We start from the raw sequence: 23,420 nt of genomic DNA, 5'->3' as shown, positions 1-23,420 counted from the left end.
CACATACCTCTTCTGTGCTTCATTAGAAGATGAAGAATCTGGCACGGAAGAGGTCTTATCGATGGTTCTTGTGAAAACCCCTCTGGGGAGAAAAGAGACGTGTTAAATTTTTTGCCAGAGCTAACTAAAATTAAGAGACTTGTAGCCACTCTTTGGCCTAACAGTGTCTGTGTGTCCTGTCAGGAGGAAGGTGCTGGCTCAGGACACCAAGAATTAGTGTTTCCTTGGGAGAGTCACCCTGAGAAAAGTCCCATTATCCTACTCCCTGGCCTTAGACAACACAGTAAAATCAGCCTGCACACAGGTTTGGGTGTGATATCACAGGGCTTGCCAACCTGTTTAGGATTATGGTGGCATCAGAGCCTCTGTGGGCAACAGCCCATGTGTCAGAGGAAGCTGAAGTGCACAATCCCCATCACTGGTGCTGTGCTGATCACAAGGATGATGGAACATTTTCATAGCATGATAACGCTTCCATGTGTGATCATTGTATCATACAGAGGAGATCTGATTTTCTGTTAACATCACCTACTTGTTAAACAAAATACTCAGGACTGTCTTTTCACCAAGGTACTCCATGAGTATTGTAATTTTCCTAACCAATAGGAGAAGCCAAGAGATAGTAATATTTTTCATGCTTGTTGCTCCTGATCTAGTTCTCCTTCCCCTACAGCACAAATATATGCCACTCCATACCAACCTGATGAGGTAACCGGATTGAGGCTTGGAGGCGGAAGACCTGTGCAAAGAACATAAATTAGTGAATTAAGAAACATGGGGAAAAACAACAGCAGCAGAACGTGTCTGTCAAGCCAAAAATCTAGCTAAATAGGCCTTGAATGATACCTCAGCTGTTGCACCAAAATTAACCTTGGAAGTATTCTTTAAAAATTAATAGTCATCAGATCAAGCTCTATAAAAAATTTTTATCAGAAAGTGAATTTTAGAGTTAGCCAGTTAAAATTAGCCATGCTGACAATGTTTTCTGGCTCAAAATTAAGACCCCAGATTGATGGCACAGAGAGAGAAAATTAGATATAGCAGAGATCCTGGTTGTTTTATCACAGGAAAACATCATCTTCACGCTAACTTCTCTGAGGGTCCATTCTCAGGAAGGGAGGGCGGCATTGCTCCCCTGGAGGGAAAGGAAAGGGATACCGTTAGGCAGGGATCTGGCCCCTTGCACCAGGGCAGGAGGAAACATCCCTGGAACCAGCAGGCAGGGATCTGGCCCCTTGCACCAGGGCAGGAGGAAACATCCCTGGAACCTGCTTCAAGCTGTCTTGGAGACGTCTTCCTGAGAGCAAGGTGGGGACCAGGATGGGCCTCAAGGACCTGGTTCCCATCAAATGAGTTCAGACAGGCTCCCTTCACCCCTGCCCAGATACCACCTCCTCTTTTCCTGTCTGTCCGGGTGCCCTTAGGATCACAAAATAATTCAGTAAGAAAGCTCAGTACATGTCTGGTCTAACCAGCAGGGAAGCTGAGAAGTTGTCCAGCTTGACATATGAATGCCTGTTCTCACTTTGAAGTATAAACAGATCCTGAGTGTCCTGGATTCCCTGTCACTCACTTTCTGTTAACTTCAGACCCTCACACATTTGTGTGAAGATGCTCCTTCCAATGCCACATTTTCAATGTCACAAATGTCCCTGTTTTTACTTATACTGATAAAGCAATATGCTGCAGAGGGAGGGCAGAAGGAGGTAGGTCATGGCAGGGAAACCCTCCTGCCTAATTGCAACAGAAAGTAACAAGAGCTGGCACAGAAAAAGGGAGAGAAAGCAGGAAACTGCTCATGGGAGAGGGCAATACTCTCCCAGCAGTGGCACTGCAGCTAGCAAAGAGCTCTCACATACGACTAAGCCCTTTCCAACACTTTTATATTTTAGGACACTAGTCCTACAAGCTCCTGGATTCCTGAAGAGCCCTCATGCTCTGGCTCTGAAGCAAATTCAGCTCTTACACAGGGTTTCACTTGATCTGAGGAGCCCCCAGGCTTAGAGCATACAGTTGTTGCACCAGCACAGGAGCTGATGTGCACCAGTAATCTCGTGGGATCATGGGCTTGAAGGCATCCATTCATCTGCATTAAAGACATCAATCCATCTATTCATCCATCTGGACTTTGCAGGAGATAAGCCATGCTCTCTACAAGGTGACAGTTTGTAAGACATTATACTGAACAATGCAGGCTCTCCTCAAGGACTATATTTTTCAACACAGTCACAGCAGTGAGTGGGTATGAGGAGGTGAAGAAAGAGCAGACTTTTGTGAAAAAACAGTGAAAGCATGCATCAACCCCGTGAGATAACACAGAAGGGAAGCAACAGGATGGGTCCCCAGAATTACCTGTCACTCTGGGGAGCAATAGGTGTTGAGGCTGGGGATCCCCCAGCAGCTCGTCCAGACCTGAGTAAAGAGAAAACACAATGACATAATTAACTTCTGATCTTGCTGAGCTGCCTTGCTGGACATGGCAGTGATGCTTTTGGAGACAGCTGCTAAGGGAAGACCAATTTGGGCTTGGTTTTGTTTCTAATTAAAGAGAAACTGGTGCAGATTGTGGTGTTTCCTGGTACAGGGGTGGCTGTGTGACACACCCTGTGAGCTGCAGGGGGAGATGCGGACCTGGCTGTTTTATCACTTAAACTCCCTCCCATCAAGGTCTGCCCCTTTGTTTGCACTCCAGAGATGGTGAAACACAATCTGGCTTCAAAAAACTTTCAAATTCTCCTGAAACTTCAAATCTGCATGTGCTGCTGGATTCCCAGCTCCCAGGAAAGGCCATTTTTCAGAGCTTCTTCCCAGCCTGCATTTATAAAAAAAAAACTAGAGCACTGCTTCCCTTTGGCAGTGTCATTTCCTGGCATCATAGGGACCCCAGAACATGCTAGCACCATACGTGCTTCTTCTTCAGACCAGAGAACAGAGTACTCATGGGAGGTTGATGTGGGAAAGGGAAGGGAGAAGAGGAGCATTCCTCAGTGGCCACACTTACAGCGGGTTGCTCTTCTTCTCATCCTCAGAGTCCGAGTTATGGTGGTGGATCCAGCTCTTATCTCCTTTCAGGGTGGTGCGAACCTTCATCTGCTTAATGATCCTCTTGCGGTCTTCATCCGTGGGTGGAATGACACGTCCTAGGAGAGGCAGAGGGAAAGGCGGGAGGAGAGGAGAAGGGTTGCTGAGAAAGGGCAAGAATTCAGTGTCAGTCAGCAGGTGAGCCGACATAAATCTCAGAGAGCAGGGAGTACAGGTCTCTTTTCAGTCACAGGTTCAAACACTGAATGAGTCTTTTGCCACTTCTGATGAAAGATGGAAACAAGCAGTTATTGAAACTTCAGAATCAATTTACCCTGATATATCACCTCCTCTACAGAGATTCACCCATTTTTTTCTCTCCTTTCAGGGGACTGTTTAACATTAATGAATCATTTTCTCTCAGGAAGAACAAAGACATTCAGTGGGTGGTCTAATCATGTATTTACAAAGCAGTGTTTCCTCTGGCATTTCCCATCACATCAGCTCTAGTGTAAGATTTTTTTGGTTTGTGGGAGAGGATGATACGTCTAGAGCATGAAGGTAAGCCCAGAGTTGGGAGTTAGAGGTAAGCCATAAAACGCAAACACCTAGCTGTCAGTTTTTTCTGGTGGCCTGTCAGAGTTGGAGGAGACACCTCCTTTAGCTCCTCATTTCCACATTTCCGTTACAAAGTTCAGTTTCAAAAACATATTCTCAAACCGTATCTCCCTGAAGTATGGTTCTGGCCCAAATCTGGAAATGTCCTGTTCTGCATGGTCTCTCTTTCACTGTCCAACAGCAATTCACAGAATCACACAGAATTGTCTAGGTTGGAAAAGACCTTGAAGATCATCCAGTCCAGCCATTAATTCTGCCACCATCCTCATTCTGCTCCTTGTCTCTGTTCAGGCAGTGAACCACAACTACATTGTCTGACCAGGTCAGTCAGCAATGGCAATTAAAACATAAAATTAAAATGTAGGAAATTGCAGAAGGTCATGGATTACAAGTTGGTAAGTCCTCCCAGTGGGAAAAAGAGTGGGTGAAAAAAGCACAGGTTAATGGGGAGGAGTATTAAAGCCAAAAATATTGCAAGCAGGCAGGGAAGGAAATGGGAGGCGAGGGAAGGGGAAACAGTCTCTCACAAGGGAAGGAAATGTACAGGTGACTGATGTGAAGGGCTTTAGACATCCTTGATTGACAAAGTTCTGCTGGGCCAAATTGATTGCAGCTGGATATTATTTTTTTTAAAAAAAAAAAGGTGTTTTAACTAAGAAATTCCCCATCCAGCATTTTCTACTGAGGAAAATAGCTATTTTCCTATGGGGAAATTGTAAGATGAAGACCAGGTAAGGAAATCTCCTTTTCTATGTATTTCTGACTATCTTCCACCTTTTGTCATTTTGGAAATGACTCGTAAAGGCTGAAAACATCAAGCCTGCTCTCCTTGTCACACTTGGACCAATACAGCTCAGGTGTTTAGAGACACCAAGAAGTTATTGCAGCTTTACAACTTCTTATCATCCAAGCCATTCCTCTATAAGGAAAAGACAGCTATAGCAATGAAGAGAATGTCCTTCCTCATGTGGAAATAGCAGTAGCAGTTAAAAGGCACAGGTATGCGGTGCCACATCTATGTCAGGGTGCAGTTTAGGGACCAGCAGTAACACACCTCATGGGGAGCACCTGGAAAGGGAAGGGCTGCTTTTCTTAGCACTGAAATTGAAAATTAAATCTATTGCCTATTGGAAATAAATAAGGCATTTCCACTCTTCTCCACATTACTGTTTCAGGTTATCCTCGGATTTGGAAGCATCATCCCATCTATTCACATGTAAAGGTCATGTGAGCATCTGTTGCTTAAAAATTAAATCTCAGAGTCTGCCAAAGAACTCTACAGCTTGGGCATGGTCCTGGGACAACTCAGAGCAACTTGTAGCCCCAGTATGATTTTTTTCACACTCCTTTGATAATAAGGAGTTTATTAATTATTAGAATTAATAATTGACATTATTAGGAGATTATTAATAATAAAAGCAGTCTTCTCATTACTGTATGGATATTGCACACTGCACAGGGGTGGTCTGCAGCCCACAGACTTCTGTTTTTTACTGCTAGAAAAGACAAGAGGCTGTGGGTAGACAGAGATACAGAGAAGCCATTCTGGTCAGCTGCTGCACTGGCTGCTAATTGCTGCTGTATTTTCAGTAGACATTTCAAAGACAGAATTTTAAGGAGGGTCTTGAAAAGAGAATAATATGGGAGTTTATTAGTCTTTTGCTCATTTCAAAACCTCAGCCAGGCTATAAGCTCTTCAGCTCTCTCAACATTCATGGATACTGAAATTATAGCCAAATGCATGTAATTTTGGAGCTGCAGGTTGGAGCAGGTCCCAGATAAGGAAGAGGTGTCTTCTACCCTTGGACACACTGCACTGGCAGAGTTCAGCAGAGATGTTACAGCAGATACAACTGAGCAAAGAATGCAAATGAAAACCATGACAGTGGACAGATCCCCAACAGCTTGGGGTGGGGAAAGGAGTTACCTTTACTGACACCCAGGGACATCATGGTTCTCAGAAGTGCCTTCCCCTTCAGTTACTGTTTGAAGACAACAAGCCCCTGGAAGAAATGAAAAAGGGGAAAAGCAGATTAGTAGTTTTGATATAAAAAACTTTGAAGTTATGTGGAAGGGAGAGCATCAGAACAGTGTCACAGTCAGGGAGCCTGGAGCATGGTGAGACTATGGCATATATACTAGAGTTGTGATTCCTCCCCATGCCACGTACTGTCAGCTTCAAGGATAGGAAACATCAAATGGGTGTGTTCTCCACACCAGTAAGTCTTCAGATTGGCCATGACAGATGCATCCTTCCAGGTCTGGGAGGAAAGTGGTGGAGGAGACCCTAGCAAAAGTGCTCAGAGCCACTCAGGTGGGACAGACCTTCTCAAGTCTAGAGAACTCAGAGTAGCTGAGGTGCTTGGGTGAACCTTGGTATTTTTGTCAAGTGTGAGTAGAACATAAGGGCTCTTTACAGATTTCAGTTGGCAGAGATATCTCTTATTCCCCCAAGATACAGCAGAGAGAACGTCTTACTGCCTGTTAGTTCTTGCTGCTGATGGCAGCTGGGCCCCTCCTTCAAATGCCCACAGTAAAGCAGCAAGGAGAAACTCCTGGACGTACAACCTCAAAGACACTCTGAGATGAGGAATTTGCAGAGCACTGATTGTTTAGTGCTGTAATTGAATCAAAACCAACCACAAACTAAAAGTCAGGAAAAAAGATTGGTTGTTTCAGAGTCTGACAAGAGAATTTTTTTTTAATTTGTAAACAAACAAACAAAAGCAAAACCACTCATTGTCCTGAGGTTAGAACCCAGGTTAATTCAGCACCAGATTACATGTTTATCAGAAATGTTTCTTTTCTTTTTTCACTCTCTAAAGTTTTTCATGTAAGATGTGGGATGAGCCCTTGTTCCAGAGGAGAAAATCAAGGGCAACTTCCAGCTTTTATAACCCTCCATTCTCTCCTTGCCAAAACTATCTGCTGAACCTGGATTCTTAAGTGACTATGCTACTCATTAATAAAAATGCCCAACCCTATTTGGGAGCCTGTGAATCTAAAATTAGGTTGTTATTATCTACTGGTGGGCTTGTCCCTGCAATATTGCTGCGAAGCCACATGCCTGTAAGGAATGCCGAGTGCTGATCTCATAGTATTGCTTCTTGGCAAAGTCTACTCCTTTGGCTTGTCTCAGCTGAAGATCTACCTACTGCATATCCACTGCTCATCCAGTTTGCACTGAGATTGTGAACAACCTCTCAGCTATTACCCCAAGGCTCCCTCTCCCTTTTCCAAACACTCCCAAACATTAATTCAGCTTTCACCATAAGCAGACAGCCCACCTCTTTTCTTATCCTTCCCACATCCCCCTTCCCACGCAAATTTAATTGACCCTGCTATTTAGAGAGAAATTAAAACTGTAACATTGTCCTAGATATCCATGAAGAGCTTCTAAATACTTGTAAAGCTGTGCAGGAACACAGCTGACAGGTTGTAATCTGGCAATTTTGGATTAAAAAGAAATCACAGCATCTTGGACCTTCACATAGAGAAGCCATGTGGCTTCATTACCAACAATATCCGAGCAAAGCAGACTCAGACCACAGCTAGCTTGTTAACTGCAATTCAGAGGTGCATTTTTTCCTCTCTTCTACTTATTAAATTCCTATTTAAGTATTTAATTTCCTATTCCAGGACAAAATAAAGCTGAAGCAAGTGGAGGATGAGAAGCAGTGAAAAAGAACTATCCCAAGAGTTTGATATGGCCCTGATCCAGGGTAAATCATGGCAGAAGTAGGTATAGGCTACACGCTGTCATATAATGGAGGTATTTGGAAGCTGGAGAGCTGTTACCTATCTAGCAGCATAACTGAGAGGTGATTAGCCCTCCAGCCCAGATCATTTAGAGGAATAAGCAGAGATTTAGGAGCACCTAGGAAAGATTCTCAGGAAGGGCTGGAGCGAGGGCTGGAGCTCACGGAGGTGCAGGACTGAACTCTGCTCCCAGTAACATACTGCAGCTCTGCTGGCACGTACTGCAGGTATCACGCACCAGCCCTGTGAGAAATGACCTCTCCATTTATTGCTTAAACAGAAACTTCGCTTCTTACTCACACAATTCCCCTAACAAATACACTCAAAAGGAAGGGAAGCCACGAAGGGTGGCACTCAGCATGTGTATAAAAACATGCCAGAAACTACACATTGGCCAAGCCTTTTCCTCTGGCGCTGCCTTCCCTCTTCCCAGCTCACATCATCCTGGGAGGGACTGCAGCAAACACTGTCGTACTCCACTGATATTTCTGGCTTGACAAACAGGCGTTGGAACATGTTGGTGGTGCTCATCAGGCTTGGCTTTGGGGGACTGGCAAATGTTTTCTGCCAGCCTGCTTTTTCCAGCTATGAATCACGCGATGGCAGCAGCAGCCCGGCCGCTCCAGGTCAGGCCTACTGCCGCACTGGATGGTGTATCTGCGCAGTGCGACCCATCGGGAGGTCTCTACTGCTCGACTGGCAGAAACCGCTGGGGGTTACAGCTGGCTCTCCTCCTGCCCCACACCATAACAAAGGAGTCCAGAGTGAAGCTTTCAGCAAATCTTCTGGGACAGGTGCAGAGGAATGCAAAGGTCCTTTTGTGAGAGCTGGAGCAGCTCTTTGCTTCCTTATAGCATCATTTCCTCTCTTTCATTAATGAAGGCTATCAAGTGGCTGGCTTTACCTTTCACCTGAGGATCAAGGCAATGCAGCCTAAATAAGATCACCAGAAGCTGAGTGGGTTCAACAAGAAAAGAGCAATTCAAGTACCCTATTTCTTGCCCATATTTTTTAATCACCTGCTGTAGGCTCCTGTTGAACACAGGATACTGGGCTTGGTAAAGTTTTGGGCTGATCTTATGTATACTTAGTGCCTACTCAGTGACCAGAACATTAAAAGACAAATCAACCCAGGTTATACCATGAATCCTGCAGATAGAATAACTCAGCATTTCTTGGATGAGAAACGAAAAGCTCATTTTCTTGTTTCAATGCTAGCTGGCAGTGATATCTGGCAGATAAACTGACATCTACGGATGCCAAGATAGTAGCTGTGATGAAGAAACATGAACAAGAGAGATACATGGGACCCACTAACCCAAACCAAAGAAAGACAGATCTGCAAACTACTATCAGGAAAAATGCTCGCATCTTCCTCGTAACTGTATTTGTCCATGTTTTGATACTCCAGCAGTTGGTGGTTAGAATAAGAAACAGTAGACACAGCTTCTCAGGCTGCAGTAAGACCACATCCCAGTCCATCTGCTCAAACTATACTGCTGTGCAGAAAGAAGCACAGGATTTATGGGGCCAGCGAGGATTAACAAGAGGGTGTCTGGCTCTAGAGCACTGATACAACCTTCCTGGGAAAGAAAGTGCTTTTTACTGCTCCAAGGACAGCTTAGAAATTGAAACAGTTTCCCTTCTTTGGCAAAATTTGAGTTTAGGCTTCAACATGTGCTATGGAACCTCAAGACATGTTTCAAAGCATTTTTGCCCTTCTATTCAAATTTTTGTGAGTCTGCAGTGCACTAAATCTCAAAGACCTCAGTTCTAGATGTGGAGGGGGTGTGTTCAACTGTCAATACTTGCCTACTATTATTCCCATGAAAGGTTGTGACAAGCCAACATGGAGCACTTCCAAAATCTTCCTTAACAAAATGTTGCTAGGGAATGTGTTTCTTCACAAATGCGCTTTTATATTACTGGAACCTCCATGTGTGATGTTAAGTTACAAGGACAAAAAGTGGTTTTGTTGGTATAGCTTATTTGGGAATTATTAGCTACAGCCATAGGATACAACAATTTCATCTATTGGTATAGAAACAAACGCACTTGCCTAGTGCTGGAACAGACCGTAGCTGATCCCAACAGCTCTACTTCCCACCTGGAGAACAAAAACATTATGTGCCAATTGAATCAAGCTTGGAGATCTGAACTCAGCAGGTGAGGGAGGGTAAAACACTGATACTCAAAAAACTTTGCATGGTTTGCAATTCCTCAGCACTGAGCACCTCCAGAATTTAGATAATACAAATGCTGTTTCTCCCAGTGGGTTAAATCCCAGGCTTCACCGAAGTGGGTAGTATTTCTGGAGGTTTTACTATCCAAAAGCAGCATTCCACCTTGTGAGAGTCATTTAGAAGCTGTGAGCATGGCCTGTGAGTTTGAGAGCAAAGAAAAACCTCTCTTCTGGCAGTGCTGAGGGATACCTGTGAATCTCTGGGGCTGGCTGTGAGCATAGCCTCCAGCTATACACCACTGCAGCTATTTTTTCAGGACAGATTCTCAAAAAAGCCCCAGAAGAAACGCTTTCCTCTACGCAAGATGCCAGAGACATGTTGTTCCCCAGCCTCCTCCTGCCAGCACAACTCAAACATTAGCCCAGCACCTGGCACTTGTGGCAAAATGAGAGATAAAAGGAAAAAACTCAGTTCAGATGACTCACCATGGCCCAAAAATTATGCTTCAGGAGAGGAAACACGACAATGGATCCCTCTGTATTTTGGGCACTCAAAGTCCCCATGTCTACAGCATCCTATTGCTGACAAAGAGCACTCTGCACGCACAGGAACTTCCAGACCTGCAGCACCACAGAAATGCATGTAGCACTGGAGAGGGGCATGACAGCAAACAACTCACTTCCTCTTTTACTGGTATGCAAAGGTGGCTGTCCCCTGAAAACCTCTGGGATTCTTATCTCCATTCACCAACAAGCAGGTCTCAGATTTGAGGCACTGCATGAAAGACAAGCAGGTACAGCTGAAGGGTTTGTAACCTTTCCCACTACTGTCCCCCACACAGCCCCCAACCAGCTGTCCTTCATTGTCCCACAGTCCTCTCTCCATCTCTCCACCACTGCAGAATCCCATTTTCTCTTTTTTTTTTTTTAAATCCTATCCACACTGACTTCCCCATGTCTATAATCACCTGTTTCCAAACAGACAGCAGCAAGCTCTCGTCACTGTGCTTATAAAATGTGAAGATCTCCATCTTTCGTGTAGACCAAAACCTCTTCTGCCTCAAACTAGATCCATCCCTTCCCTCTTGCCTTAGAGTTAAAAATAAGCTCTGCCAGGCTGGACACACCTTTTGCCCTCTGTTTATTAATTACCTAATAGAAAATGCTTCTGCTGTGTGACTAGGAACATCTCTATTATAAAAGGACATACAGTAAGTCACCAAGTCACTCTGTTTTAGATACCAAACAGAGCTATTCAGGAATATATATTTTCTCCCAAACATTCACTACAAATATAAAATCTGAGACCAAAAAAATACATTTAAATAAAGATCCTGTTCCCTCCCTATTTATACAGAAGGTTTTCCCTTCAGAAGTCCAGTGGGAGCCCTTTGGTGCCAACTGCCTCCTATTAAGTGTCTGCACACCACCAGTGCAATAGGCCCTTGATCCTAATTGGCACCCTTGGGTGCCATCGTTATGTAAATGAGCAATAATCCTTCTTCGCTTCCTAATCCAAACAGCTATTGCAGGCTCTCTTGCACTGTTAAGCATTGCCCAGTTTACTCTGAAATGGCCGCACTTTGAAGGATGATTCCCTTAACACACTTTCCCTGGACAACCTTACAGAGCTGCCTCAGGCTTAATGTTTGCAAAGGGCCCTGGGATCCTGAAATAAATAGAAGACTGGCTTGCAAAAACACCAGCTCTGGGAGGCAACTCCCCTCTGAAAACAGTCACAGAAAGTAAGGAGTTGCATCTGGCTGCAGACAGACACCCATTTATTTCTTTTGCTGCTGAGTAGATTGAGGCTGCACCTGTACCACGGACTTCCCAAGTACCCTGTTCATGCCTGTACTCCTGCCATGCCCTGACTCCTTACTGAAACAAAGCCAGGGCAGGCACTATATTTCTCCCAGTTATATACTGGTTTCCATGTGGACAGAGCCCTGGCACTTGGGCTTACAGGAAACTGTGGTGTATGACAGTAGGTCTTTTACCTGGACAGTGAGAGAGATGGGACCGCCATGAATTTGTGAGCATACCCTGCTAGAGAGACATCAAACAAGCAATAAAAAAAACCCACCTGACTGACCATGGTGCCTAAACCTGCCTGTTGGAGTGACTCCTTCCTCAGCAGGGACAGCTGGGCATTGCTACAGGCAATACTTGAGACATGTCCATGTCAAATACAAAGTCTAGGGAAAATTTCTAGGTAACACAAGGGACAGAATTCAGTTCCTCCTGCATCTTCTTCCAGACTTGTCCTGAGCTAAAATAATTTAGATTTCATCTATTTTAAAAGGTCTGTGACCCACAGAGCCATGTGTACTGTGCATGTAGAGCACAACTGGATGCAAATTCAAATACCACCTACTTTCATGCCAGTTCACAGTAATGTCTGTGGGTTATAAACACTGCAGCACATGCAGTGCACAGACACTTAGACCAAGAATACATAAGCTGAATCCTTTCTGTGGCTGAATCTGTAGTTAAACATAAATACATTAAACTTTTTCTATTCTACATACTTCCTTTTTGTTTGGACTCAGTACTGAGTCACTGCATGTTGGTATTTCTGCATATGCAGCTCTGAATGGGTGTTTCAAATGGTACACAACACTGGGACTTGTGTTCTTCCAGCAAGCACTAGGAATAATATTTGGAGAGCATTTTGGTTTTGTTGTTTTTTCTCAAAAAAAAATATTTGGAGAAAAACATGGACTGTTAAAAATGTGCCAATTTCACCACACTTTTACCTTAAACCAAAATGAAGATGTGCTTTACTTGCAGAAGGACAGGGCTCTGCGAGAAACCCCTTAGCTGGGAACAGTAGGGGAAACCAGGGGAACCTCTAAGAGCTGTCCCAGTAAGTCCCAATCCCAGTGACGCTGGACACAGGGGTTATTAACATCTCTGGCCACGAGAAACAAACCCCAAACCTATTGAGCAAACACACCTAACTGCAAAAGACCCCTCGTGGGCTGAATCAAACCAGCTACTGAATTTCTGAAGAAACAGTTTCCCAAAAGCCTGTATGTGTAACAAGGTTTAATGGGAGGTAACAGAATCCCAGGGTAAATGCCTACAGAATTTTCATCTTCTGATCCTTAAAACCCCCAGGGTCCTGTGGACAGCTTACAAGAACAAGCCCTTACTGAAAATAAGTTTGGAATGGCTACCGCTGCGATGTTTAGTCCAGGTGTATCCATAGGAAATGCAGTCTGCAGACTGCAAAAAGCTAGGGGAAAAAAAACAAACACAGGTTCGCTCTCTAATGAAGGAAAGAGCCCTGAGCCATTCAATGAATGACTGGGAGCCTGTTACATAGAGGCAGCACCACGGTTATAAGAGGGGTTAACTCCTGACTGCCTTAGCTTGAGGGAAGGAAAACCAAGTCCCCAGGTGCCATCTGAGTCTATTTAATAAAGAGGATAAAAGGAGAGGCCTAACACGCTACTCGGTGCCGCACACGGCCCAAAGAAAACACCTGCCTCTTTGTTGAGAGACGCTGATGTGGCCAGCGTCAGCAAGCAGAGCCAGTGGCATCGCCCATCTCGGGTTTGTGTCCTGCACAAAGGTATCCTTTAAGGGCCTTGAATCATGCCCTGCTGCTGGCATGTAGGGAGGGGGCATTCCTCTCCGCTCTCCGTAATCTGCTTTTTCAATGTAGCAGCGCAATGTTAAGAGGAGTGGGAAATTAGTGGGTTATGGGCTTACTCATTTCTCAGGCATCATTAAGGAACCAGCAAAAGATGGAGGACTTTATTCACTGAGCGTTTCCAGCATAGAAAAAGGTTGATCTGGCTTGACGTGAGAACACAGCTTGCAGCAAACAGAAGAATTCAGACTAGATCATGACAAATCAGCCAAAGGATAAGGTTACATATGCTATATATGGTTACATGCTGCTATATATGTTTTAAATTAAGTGAAAATTGAGGGGAAACCCCACATTGTTTCAAAACATAAAATTAAAATGCTTCATTACAAAAGGCTTAAGTAAGCCTTTTGTTCCAAGTTTTAACTTCTTTCTTCTTGGGAACAAAAACTTAGTGAAAATTGCATGTATTTTTGAACGGGTTCAGTGTTGCTAATTCTGAAAAAAAAAAAAAAAAAAAGGAACTGTGCAAGCCTAACCACAGAGCTGTATCAAGTTCTCACTGCCAGTCCAAGTTCACAAGGCAAAGCAGCTGCCAGCTACAGCCTCCCCAAAGTACTCCAGATGTCTCCTTCACCACAATCCTGGCCAAAAATCCAACACAAAAGCCCCTGAGAAGACCCCTCCCCTATTAACATTCACCAAATGCTCTACCCACAGCCCAAGCTTGGAATTCAGGGTATATCTTCACATGATCCTAAGGACATACCTGCTTCAACACAGCTGGCCTCTGCTCTACCCCTCTGATGGATGCATCTCCCTGCCACTCTCTGCTCGTAGGCAAGAGGTGAAGCTTTATCTTTTGCTACAGGAGTGGTGTTCTCTCAGCTGCTGGCTGGGAGCAGCACATCATGGGAGTGTTTTGCAGGAATACCCTGTGGTGGTCTGCTTGTGCCCTCATTAGAATCTGTGGTGAAATCCTACCCCAGGAGCAGAGTTGGAACAGTCTGTTGAAACTTGGATCTTCTGTACCTGCTTCACTGCCAGCACTGGATGCCAGGTGAGCAGAGGGGCAAGCACGGACCACTCACTTTATGTCAGTGTACTGCTCCAAAATGGGATCCTCCTACAACAGGGTAAATAGGCAATTCTGCTCTTCCAAACCTTCCACCTTGCCCTCTTGGCTTGCTGTAGGCTTCTCCACTCCATGTTCAGCCCTGGTGTGCTGCTTAGGCCTGATATCACTGTTATGTCTTTCGTCTGTTCTCTCCTTGTTTCCCAGACCTGTCCTTCCCTCTTGCTGGATCTGCCCACAGTCAAGATTCAGACAGGCTAGCACCTTACCAAGGCTCTGACTTCACAGGATGTTTCCAGCATGCATCATAACAGCAGAGAAACAGAGAAAACTGAAACTGCCATCAATTCCTACATGGGGGAAGAACATGTCATGGATGGACAGAGCAATTTTTAAATTCATCTCCTCTCCCCAAGTTCTCACGAGCCCTTTATGAGTCAGGAGCTGACCAGCTTGCAGGCAATTAAACCCAAATTGCCTCTCCCCTCCCTGCGATAGCAGGTCTTGGGTATGTAGCACAGGTGGAGCTATGTGCTGGGTATGCTGGAGAAGATGAGGTTGATCATCTGAGTGATATTACTGGGAGAACCTCTGTTGGTAAGCTGGGTTTCCTTCTCCATCAGCTATGCAGGGCTGATTTCAGGGAGTAGCAGGGATGAATTTGGCTCAGTTATGACAGTTTACAATCTCCTTAATTCTGCAGAGAACCTCACAAGCCAGAGTGATCTCCAGGCCTGCCCCCCTCATCCCCTCCTGCTTCCCTTCTATCCCTTCCCTATAAGCAGCATCAAGATAGAGGAAACTGGATGCCCATCCCTGGGCAGTACAAATACATCACAGCTAGATGCTCTTTCTGATATTTGAAATTATCTGTGATCTAAAGTCCAGCTCAGACTCATGTTTCTAGTACAATATGGCCACTCTCAATGCAAGTCCCTCAAATTTATATGCTAGCTGATTGCAACTAGTGCCCAGCTTTCAAACACCAGCCTCTGCGATATAGCACTGGGATTGTTCCAGGCAACAGGAGACCCATAAAAATGGGTGTTACGCTGGCTAATTCCTGCTGACAAAGCATCCAACATGAGCACCTCAGCACAAGAAATAAATGCGCTGCCTGTACAGGAGTGAAATGCTACTAGACTGTGATCTGAGAGTGCATGCTTCAAATGCAGCTGCTAGCTAAATCCATGCTAACTACCTCTACAAAAGCCCTGATTTTCAAAGGCATGGAGCACCACCAAGACCCTTTACAAGCATAGCCTTCAAAATCACATGCAGGTTATGTCCACCTCTGGGAACCCCTGCACAAACACCTTTGCTACAGAGCTAGACAGGCAGACAGCCCTCGCTTTGGAGTCATCTGCTGACTGCAAGCAGGAAGGGCACAGTACCTGCCGATACACCGCCTCCCACTGAAGACACTAACTGAAGATCCTCATCACGTGAATGAAAGCAATTACAAGGTATTTAATAAGGAAAGGGGAGCTGAAACCTTGTTTAGATTTTAATCTTCAGGGTGTGTCCGTCTGCAGGCAGCCAGCCAGCTCAGCTCTCCCTCTGCACCATCCGGGGTGCTGCAGTGGTCCCTGTCCTGCCTTGGGTATTTCAATGCGCTTTGAATTTTTCAAGAGGCTTCAAGGTACGCCACTGATGCTAACGGGATAGAGAGTGTCTGTCTCTCAGCAGCGCTTCAGAGCAGCTCTGAAAACCTTCACCATGCCAGGCAAGCAGGTGGCTGTGCTACACTAAACAAGCTGAAGAGCTCAGTTTGGCTGCCCGGGGGCAGGTGGTAACACACACCATCGTCAGGGGTACCAGCAGAGGAGCTGAGAGGTGGCTCAGGCACCACAAACTCCACTCTTACCCTTAGCAGGGAGTGATCCCTACAGATCACAGCCCGTGGGCTGAATGAGGGACTAGCTGCAGCTGTGCTCATCTGTCCCCATGGCCACTGCTCTCCCCAAGGCCATGGAGGCCACAGCTGGCCCTGGGCAGCTGACGGAGGGAGAGGGTGATGTGTCCTTGCCCACTTACACAGTCCTCTGAAAAGGAGCTGAGGTACAGCCAGACCAGCACTCTTTGCTAATAAATTCTTCAAGTGCCTGAAATCAGCAGCCCATCACTTAATTGGGAATGATTCTGCCTTCCATGTAAGCCACTTAAAAGATGTAATTATACCCCAGGAGATGAAACACTTACTATTCTTTAAAAGCTGACTGCAGCTCCTATTACCTGCAAACGCACAGAAAAAAAAACTGGCAGCCATCCTCCTTTTTGATGGCTCAACTGCAACTTTAAAATGTTAATAACAATTTTTTTAGCCTGCTGTTGTCAGGAGTTTGTAGGGCACTTGTAGTAATAGCCCCTTTGCACCTAATAGCCACCTTGCCCTCTGTTCATCTTGGTGATGAGCTGGATCCAACGTTGGACCTAGTTCTGAGGACTAAATGAATGCCCTGGGAAAGGAAGCAGAGCTGCTTTGATCCTGTAAATACAGCTTTCCTGGAGAGCGCCACAGGGTGCCTTTAGACTCCTGAACTGTCCGCACAGCCCAGGCCGGCCACCGAGTTCATGTTACAGCCCTCCTGTTCCCAGTGCCTCGCTCCCCGGTCTCAGGACGGGATCGCCCTTTGATGTCCGAGGCACCAGGCTCGCTTTACTGTGCTGGTCCCTGGCAGAGCTGCACGGTGAGATGCTCTGCGCCAGGAAATGCTGTGTCAGTCAGACCCTTTCTGGACAGGTACCCCATAGCTGACCCATGCACTGCTGCATTCCCTAGTCCCTGCAACAGGGAGTTAAACTCCTAATGACCTTTCTGTTGAGATAGCAATAGACAACAAACTGCGTCCTAAACCAGTGTTACTCTCCTTCAGCCCAATGTCTACGTGGCATCACGTATGTGACCAACTGCAAAGCAATTCTGTCCTGCCTACAGTGATCCAGGACCTGAAGCCAGCAGCTCTGGGCTCTGCTGCCTGCTAGCAGAGACCACCCGTGCTGTCACACTGCTTTCCAAGGAGCTCTCACGTGTTCCTCCTATTCCTGGGTAGAAGCACAGAACTCATTTCACCAGCTAGAAACTTGTGTGCTAATGGAGGACTCAGCCAGCGAGCTGAGTGCTGGCCCTCAGCCGCAAACAGGACTGAGGTCAGTCATGCGGAAGAATATCCTGGTTTAATGATAATTGATGCCTATTCTGACCTTCACGGTCCTCAAATTAAAATGTATTTAAAGCTTGCAAAATGTTTGAATCTTCTTCATTTGAACCTCCTTAATTCTGCTGAGAATTTTGTCATCTAGACCTAAATCAGGGTCCAAGTCCCTACTCTCCAGCCCATATGGTGAAAGGTGGGACCTTGGTTTAACATTCAGCAGATCAAGCCCAGCTTTCACAAACTGACAGGAAGGAGGATCAGGGAGAGAAAGCCTCTCCAACATAGGTTAGATGTAGCCACCAGACACCCTGTGCCAGAAAGGCAGTATTCAGGTTGCAGGATTGCTAATCCAGATCTATGCACTGTCAGACTCCCTCCAGTGATCTGGATTAGGCGTGGGCACATACTTGCATTTCTCTTGGATTAGCCAGAGCACACAATGCAAACTTTGTGCCAATGTTATGCTTTTATGTCAGCTGTTACCTGATCTGCTGTGAAGTGAGAGCAGCCTGGGTAGACTGTACCTGATCTAGCCCTGCCAGAACAAAGTTAACCCTTTAAATTCATTTGAGCAAGTTTGAACTGGTAAAGGAAGTTTATGCTGGATTAGCACTTTGTGCCCAGTGGCTGTGACATTTTTGAGCCAGCATTCTTAAAACTAGATTTATTTCACCTTTGAACTCTGACTTGAATGACATCCTGCGCCTGGGAAGGATGGACACTTCCCTCCCACTGTCTGCACTTGGGGAAATGAGTGGCAACAGGAATTACACTTCAGGCTTCACGCTATGAACTCACAACCTGCAATTTAGGATCTCATCCCACCTCATGCACCCAGGTAGCTGACTGTATTTGAAGTAGGAGGTTGTCAGTCAGTTTCTGAAAGTCCAGACCCGCAGCCTGAGGCACACTCCAGGACTTGGACTGAGCCTCAATGGCAAATCACACCTTGGGACCCCAGCAACTGGATGGCTGTGGGCTTTCAAATGGGGATAAACTCACGCATAACTGCCTCCCAGCAGCAGAAAGGTTTATGATGCTCCATACAGGCAGGGTGATGACTCCTCAGATTTTAGACAATGCTTAGCTTCTCTGAAGGACCAGCTTTTTACTCTTGCCTTCCCCCCTTCCATGCAGTGACTATTTAACACTGACACTGTTACACACACACTTGGGGATATTTAAGAAGCACCAGGAGATTTCTAAAGTCAAGCTTGTGAATGATCAGAATGCCATAGTTGAAGCAGTTCAGGCAACCTTAAATCACCCCTTCTAGGCTTGTGCAATACAATAGCTCAGCGCATGTAGAGATGCTCTAATGAGAAAGCCAGGCTACAAGAGGGGGCTCTTTTCCACAGGAACCACTGCTAGAGGCGCTTGAGGAGTCAGGTGGACTCAGGTTTGAGGAGTTAGGTGGAGGCAGGCTGGAGAGGATGGATGGTTACTCTGCTGCAGGTGACATTTTATGCTTCTGCCACAGTTCTTCCATGATGCTAGTCAAATAAATTAAACTGCATCACAGTCATCAAACTGCGCATCCACCTTTTTCAGGGTGGCCAACATGACCCTGAACACAAACTGCAGAAGCATCAAGCACTTACAGCTGCAGTGAAGCCTGGGTGGCTGTGCAGGATCTCTGTGAAAAGCCTCAGCCCAGCACCACGGTTCCTCAGGATCTTGGTCACTGCTACCTGGGGACAGCAAACTTCTTCCCCGAGCATGGGGAAAAAAAAGAGATGAAAACTTGCAATTGCCTTCACAGAACTCATTAACACGAGCAATGCAGACACATTTCAGATGTGTCAGAGACAACGGCTGTAAAGCTACAAGTGCACAATTATAATTTCTTTTAATTCACTTGCAACCACATACCCCACAAAAAAAAAAAAAAAATTCAGTCCGACCAGAAGAAGTTGGCAAAGACGTGAGCTATTGAAGTCAGGAAAGTGTGGCATAAACTTAATTAGAGCAGCACGCAAACCTGCCTATCCCAAGAGATCTTGGGGCCCTGTTGTGCTAGGAGCTGTACAAACCTACACAGCATGACCACCCCCAAACACAAAAACTCGCTGCTGTTACTGCCAAAAATTACTGGATCATTTTTCACTATACTAGGTATACAGTTTCATTAGTCTAATTACAAGGCATTAATTCCTAATTGCTCAACTAATTTCTGTATTTGAAAAGGAAGAAGGATGTAAAGGATGTTTACCGCACCCACATGCTATTGACCTTAAGTCTTGATGTCTAAAGATGAAAGCAATGAAAGCAAGAAGGAAGGAAAAGTTTGTCTTGCTTTCAAAGGCAGAGCTTTGCATTTGTATCACAAACAGAAGACAGAAAATCTCATTGAAGCTTCATGACATCGCAGAGACGGTACGAAGTTTTACCAAGGAAAAACAATGTTTTTGTAAAAGAAAACTACAATCTGTCATTTGTGGAAATCGGAACTTCCAAATATACATGATAAATTTGGGGGAACAAATTTAATGCTTTTTCTTTGGCTGTATGAATAAAATAAACTAGCCTAAATACAATGTCCTGAAGGAGGACATCTCGGCTCCCCAGCTGGCGGTGGAGCAACCTTTCCAGCTGAATCCAGCTCATCCTCCTGCTAGGAGTTTGTCCTGAAGCAGCCAAGGGCTGAACAGGGGGGTGGGGATGGGGAAATGGAGAAGGCATTCGCCAAGCTTGGAGGCAGGATGAAGCAAGGACCGAGGCAGGTGCTCATCTCCTCTGTACCAGCTTTACCACTCCTTTCCAGGGTGCTGATTTCATACTAATTCAGAGAGAAACAAAATTAAGCAGAGCAGGAGAGAGAGAAAAATCTCTATCAGCACCCCTCTTCATCCTTCAGGACACGGGTCCTGAGGAGGTGGAGTTGGAGAGGCAGAAAGTGGCGCAGCTTACCCCAAGTCTCTCAAGAGGCTGTCAAGTGTCACAGGCTCAAATTTTACCCGTGTTGTCCAGACTCTGCTCACTCCTGCCCACACACAGGCTGTTCCCCAGTTAGTTCACTGCCGTGCCTCCTGCTCTACCTCTTAATTAGTAAATTAAGAGGGGACGGATTTTAGAAAGATGAGGGGCAATGGGCTGGGAGGAAACTCAGTGATCGGACAGGGGCAAGCAACAAAGACCCGTACCTAAACCTCCCCTCTTCTGCCTCATTTGTGTACTGAGACCATCCCTGTAGTACTCAAGTACCATTTTAGATCCACACTTTGGTCCAACACACTACAGAAAAGAGATTCATTTCCCTAATCAGTTCAAGTCTCCCTCATCCCCGCCAGATCCCTACATCAGCAGGTTAGGAAAGGACAGCCCTCCTCTTCCTCCTCCTCCCCAGGCAGAGAGAGCAGGTGAACTCGGAGAGAAGCAGCACCCCAGCTGCCCTCTGCAAGGCTCAGAGGACCAGCCTCCCTGCCCAGCCCTACCTGCAGAGGCTCCTCAGCTGTGGCTTCCCCCCAAAAGACCGATGCGGAGCAGTCTGCAAGCAATCTCCCGGCACTTTTGCCCCCCAAGGGCTCGCAGCGGGTATCTCCGATCCTCCCTGGCAGCAAAGGCAGCTGTGGGCGAGGCTGAGCTCTTACCTGCCGGGCGGACCGAGAGGGCTGGCTCCTGGAAGCCAAGCCTTGTTTTGAGGAGGAGACTTGGGTGTGTTTTGCCCTTCAGGGGAATCAAACAGGTTTCTCCATTCAGACGGCACGGTCTCCCCTCCCTGTAAGCTCTCCTCTACATTCCTCACATTCTCCAGCAAATGCCATGTTCCCCAGCCCTGCGCTGCAATGGGACAGCAGAGAGCAGCCCCCCAGCTCTCACCCCACTGAATTTCTTCTTAGGCCAGGCATTACCAGACAGGCTTGTCCCGCAGGAAGGGGGAGCGGGCACCCCCCCCTGCTGCGCAGGTACCGGCAAGCCCTTAAGTCTGAGAGAGCCACTTAACAGCAGTGGTACCCAGGTAGCATCAGGAACTGGCACTGTAATTAGCACTTGGCAGTGATTGTCTAGTTCTAACTAATTAAATGAGGTTCGCAAGTGTGATTATCGCTATTCAGTGCGGAGGAAATTGCCAGGTACTCTCATCTTCCTCAGTTTATTTCCCCTTCTAATTGCTGTGGTCACCACAAGATCCCTGAGGCCCAACTTTGGTGAGTCTCTGAATGGACACAGCAAGACCCCTGGATACACTTTTTGCCAATTCCTACCGACCTGTGGTTGGGGAAGTGAGTTTAGAGAACTTCTGAGAAGTCAGGGCTTCAGGCCGGGACAGCCACAGCGTGGTAAGGAGTTCGTGATGAAGCCCAACCGAGCATCTGTCAGGACATCTCCTCACCTCTGTACCTACCTGCACACACTCTCCCCAGCCCCTGTGAACCGATCAGAAGTGATGTCAAGTCTGTAGTAGATGAGCTGATGGAGAGAAGTGCTCCTGCGCTCTCCTCGCAGCTCTGCAACAGATCTGCTGTAGGATGGTGGGCAAACCACCTGCAGGCTGGTTGGGATGTGCTATAACAGGGCTAAAAACCCATCCCTGGCTCCCAGCAGCACAACGAAGATAACGTCTGAAAAGCCCTGATGTCAACGTTGTTACTCCAATCCCAGATCTTTCTCTCTGATCTACTCACGCTGCAACACCAGCAACAGCGCAGGCTCAGCTGAGCTTTCTTCCCCAGAGGCTGCTGGTGATCCCAGCTGAGATAAGCGCAGGAAAGAAGACGTAATATTCACAAAGCCGCACCCTGAACTCGGAGTGGGCACAGAGGGGCATCCAACTCAGGAAAAATTAAGATGTTTAAAGTGGGCTGTTTAAAATGCAGCCCAGACCCTACCCTAGTAAAGCATCCTCTGCTTCAGGGCTCCAGCTGTCAGCACAGCTTTATTTTCAGTAACTCCTGAGTCATCCCATCGTTTGCTGAAGGTTTGTTCAGGTTCTTTGCTGAAATAATAGTGAGTAACAGCCTGGCCAGCCTTTCGGGTACAATAGGTCCACTGCCAAGCAAGCAGAAGGGACACCCCAGGGTCTAACGACTACGCTTTTTTTCCACTGTGAACACACTGTTCCACAATGAATGCTCAAAATAGAATAAAAAAAAGGAAAAAGCACTTATTATGAGTACCTTAAACACCAAATAAATGCATAAGGAGATCCTAAAACAATACACACAGAAGCTCAGTGTTATTTTACTAGATTCAGACAACTATTTTGTTGAACAGGCATGCATGCAAGCGAAAACATTAGTTGTCTATCAGCATTGCTCTCTTCCTCAGAGGAAAGGAACCCAGCAAAGAAATGCTTTTCTAATTAACTAAGAGGAGATAGGTGCAGTATTAAGTAACATTTTGTTATTAGCTTGAAAATACACGTCCAAGCATATATACAAAACATCCAAAGACAGGTCTTAAAGTCAGGGGTGTGGTGGCAAGGTGGAACAGCAGAGAATGTATTTCCGAGCTGGCAGCTCCATCACAACAACTTGGGTGCACCAGTTGTTAGTGCAAGACACGCTGCACAGCACGTAGCCTAGAGAGATAGAGAGAAATGCCTCCACAACATGAAGTACCATTCAAACCCTGTCAAACTCAACTCTTTAAAGTCTCCTCAATCTTCAGCCTCCATGTTCAACCTCCTGATGCCACCCAAAGCCCCACTGATTAAGCACTGACCTTACACAGACTTCCTCCATTTCAGGAGTCAGCTCACTTGCTACTCCGTGTGAAAATAGCAGAAGTCCCTTGCTGATCCATCTGAAATCCCTATCAGTCCCACACGGGGTTCTCCATGCTGTGCTAATCCTGCAGCAATGCTCCTGAGAGAAGGGACAAAAGGAGACATTTTATTTCACTTAATTGAGCCATGGTCTTCTGGTGCAAACACTACCTAGGTAATTTCAGCTGCTGGCTAACACAGCTGTGAGATGTAAGGCTGTTGTGCAGCAGCACTTGTTGAGTGAAGGAGAGCATTTGCCTACTCACTGCTGTACATCACACTGGCCACGCACAGCTTCT

The 23,420-nt window shown here is 46.1% G+C and overlaps 1 protein-coding gene across 6 annotated transcripts in view; it reads right to left on the bottom strand.

Annotated features, from left to right (window-relative positions):
* The window catches only part of ZNF185 (zinc finger protein 185 with LIM domain), a 52,616-nt gene extending 29,496 nt beyond the window's left edge, over positions 1-23,120 (bottom strand). For 5 of the 6 annotated variants that reach the window (XM_074834993.1, XM_074834996.1, XM_074834995.1 and 2 more), the window contains exons 1-6: positions 20,849-20,977; positions 5,567-5,642; positions 3,002-3,140; positions 2,353-2,412; positions 701-739; positions 8-82 (exon numbers count right to left, since the gene is read on the bottom strand). In XM_074834993.1, coding sequence (XP_074691094.1) covers positions 8-82; positions 701-739; positions 2,353-2,412; positions 3,002-3,140; positions 5,567-5,591 — 338 coding nt within the window. In that variant the 5' untranslated portion in view covers positions 5,592-5,642; positions 20,849-20,977. Of the gene's footprint in view, positions 1-7; positions 83-700; positions 740-2,352; positions 2,413-3,001; positions 3,141-5,566; positions 5,643-20,848; positions 20,978-23,078 lie in introns of those variants that run through there. The other variant, XM_074834994.1, reaches the window with a different exon arrangement.
* Between the last annotated feature and the right edge of the window lie 300 nt (positions 23,121-23,420).

This window comes from Strix aluco, chromosome 10 (genome assembly GCF_031877795.1).
Source record: "Strix aluco isolate bStrAlu1 chromosome 10, bStrAlu1.hap1, whole genome shotgun sequence".
Lineage (NCBI taxonomy): Eukaryota > Metazoa > Chordata > Aves > Strigiformes > Strigidae > Strix > Strix aluco.
This window is presented reverse-complemented; position numbering and strand designations above follow the sequence as displayed.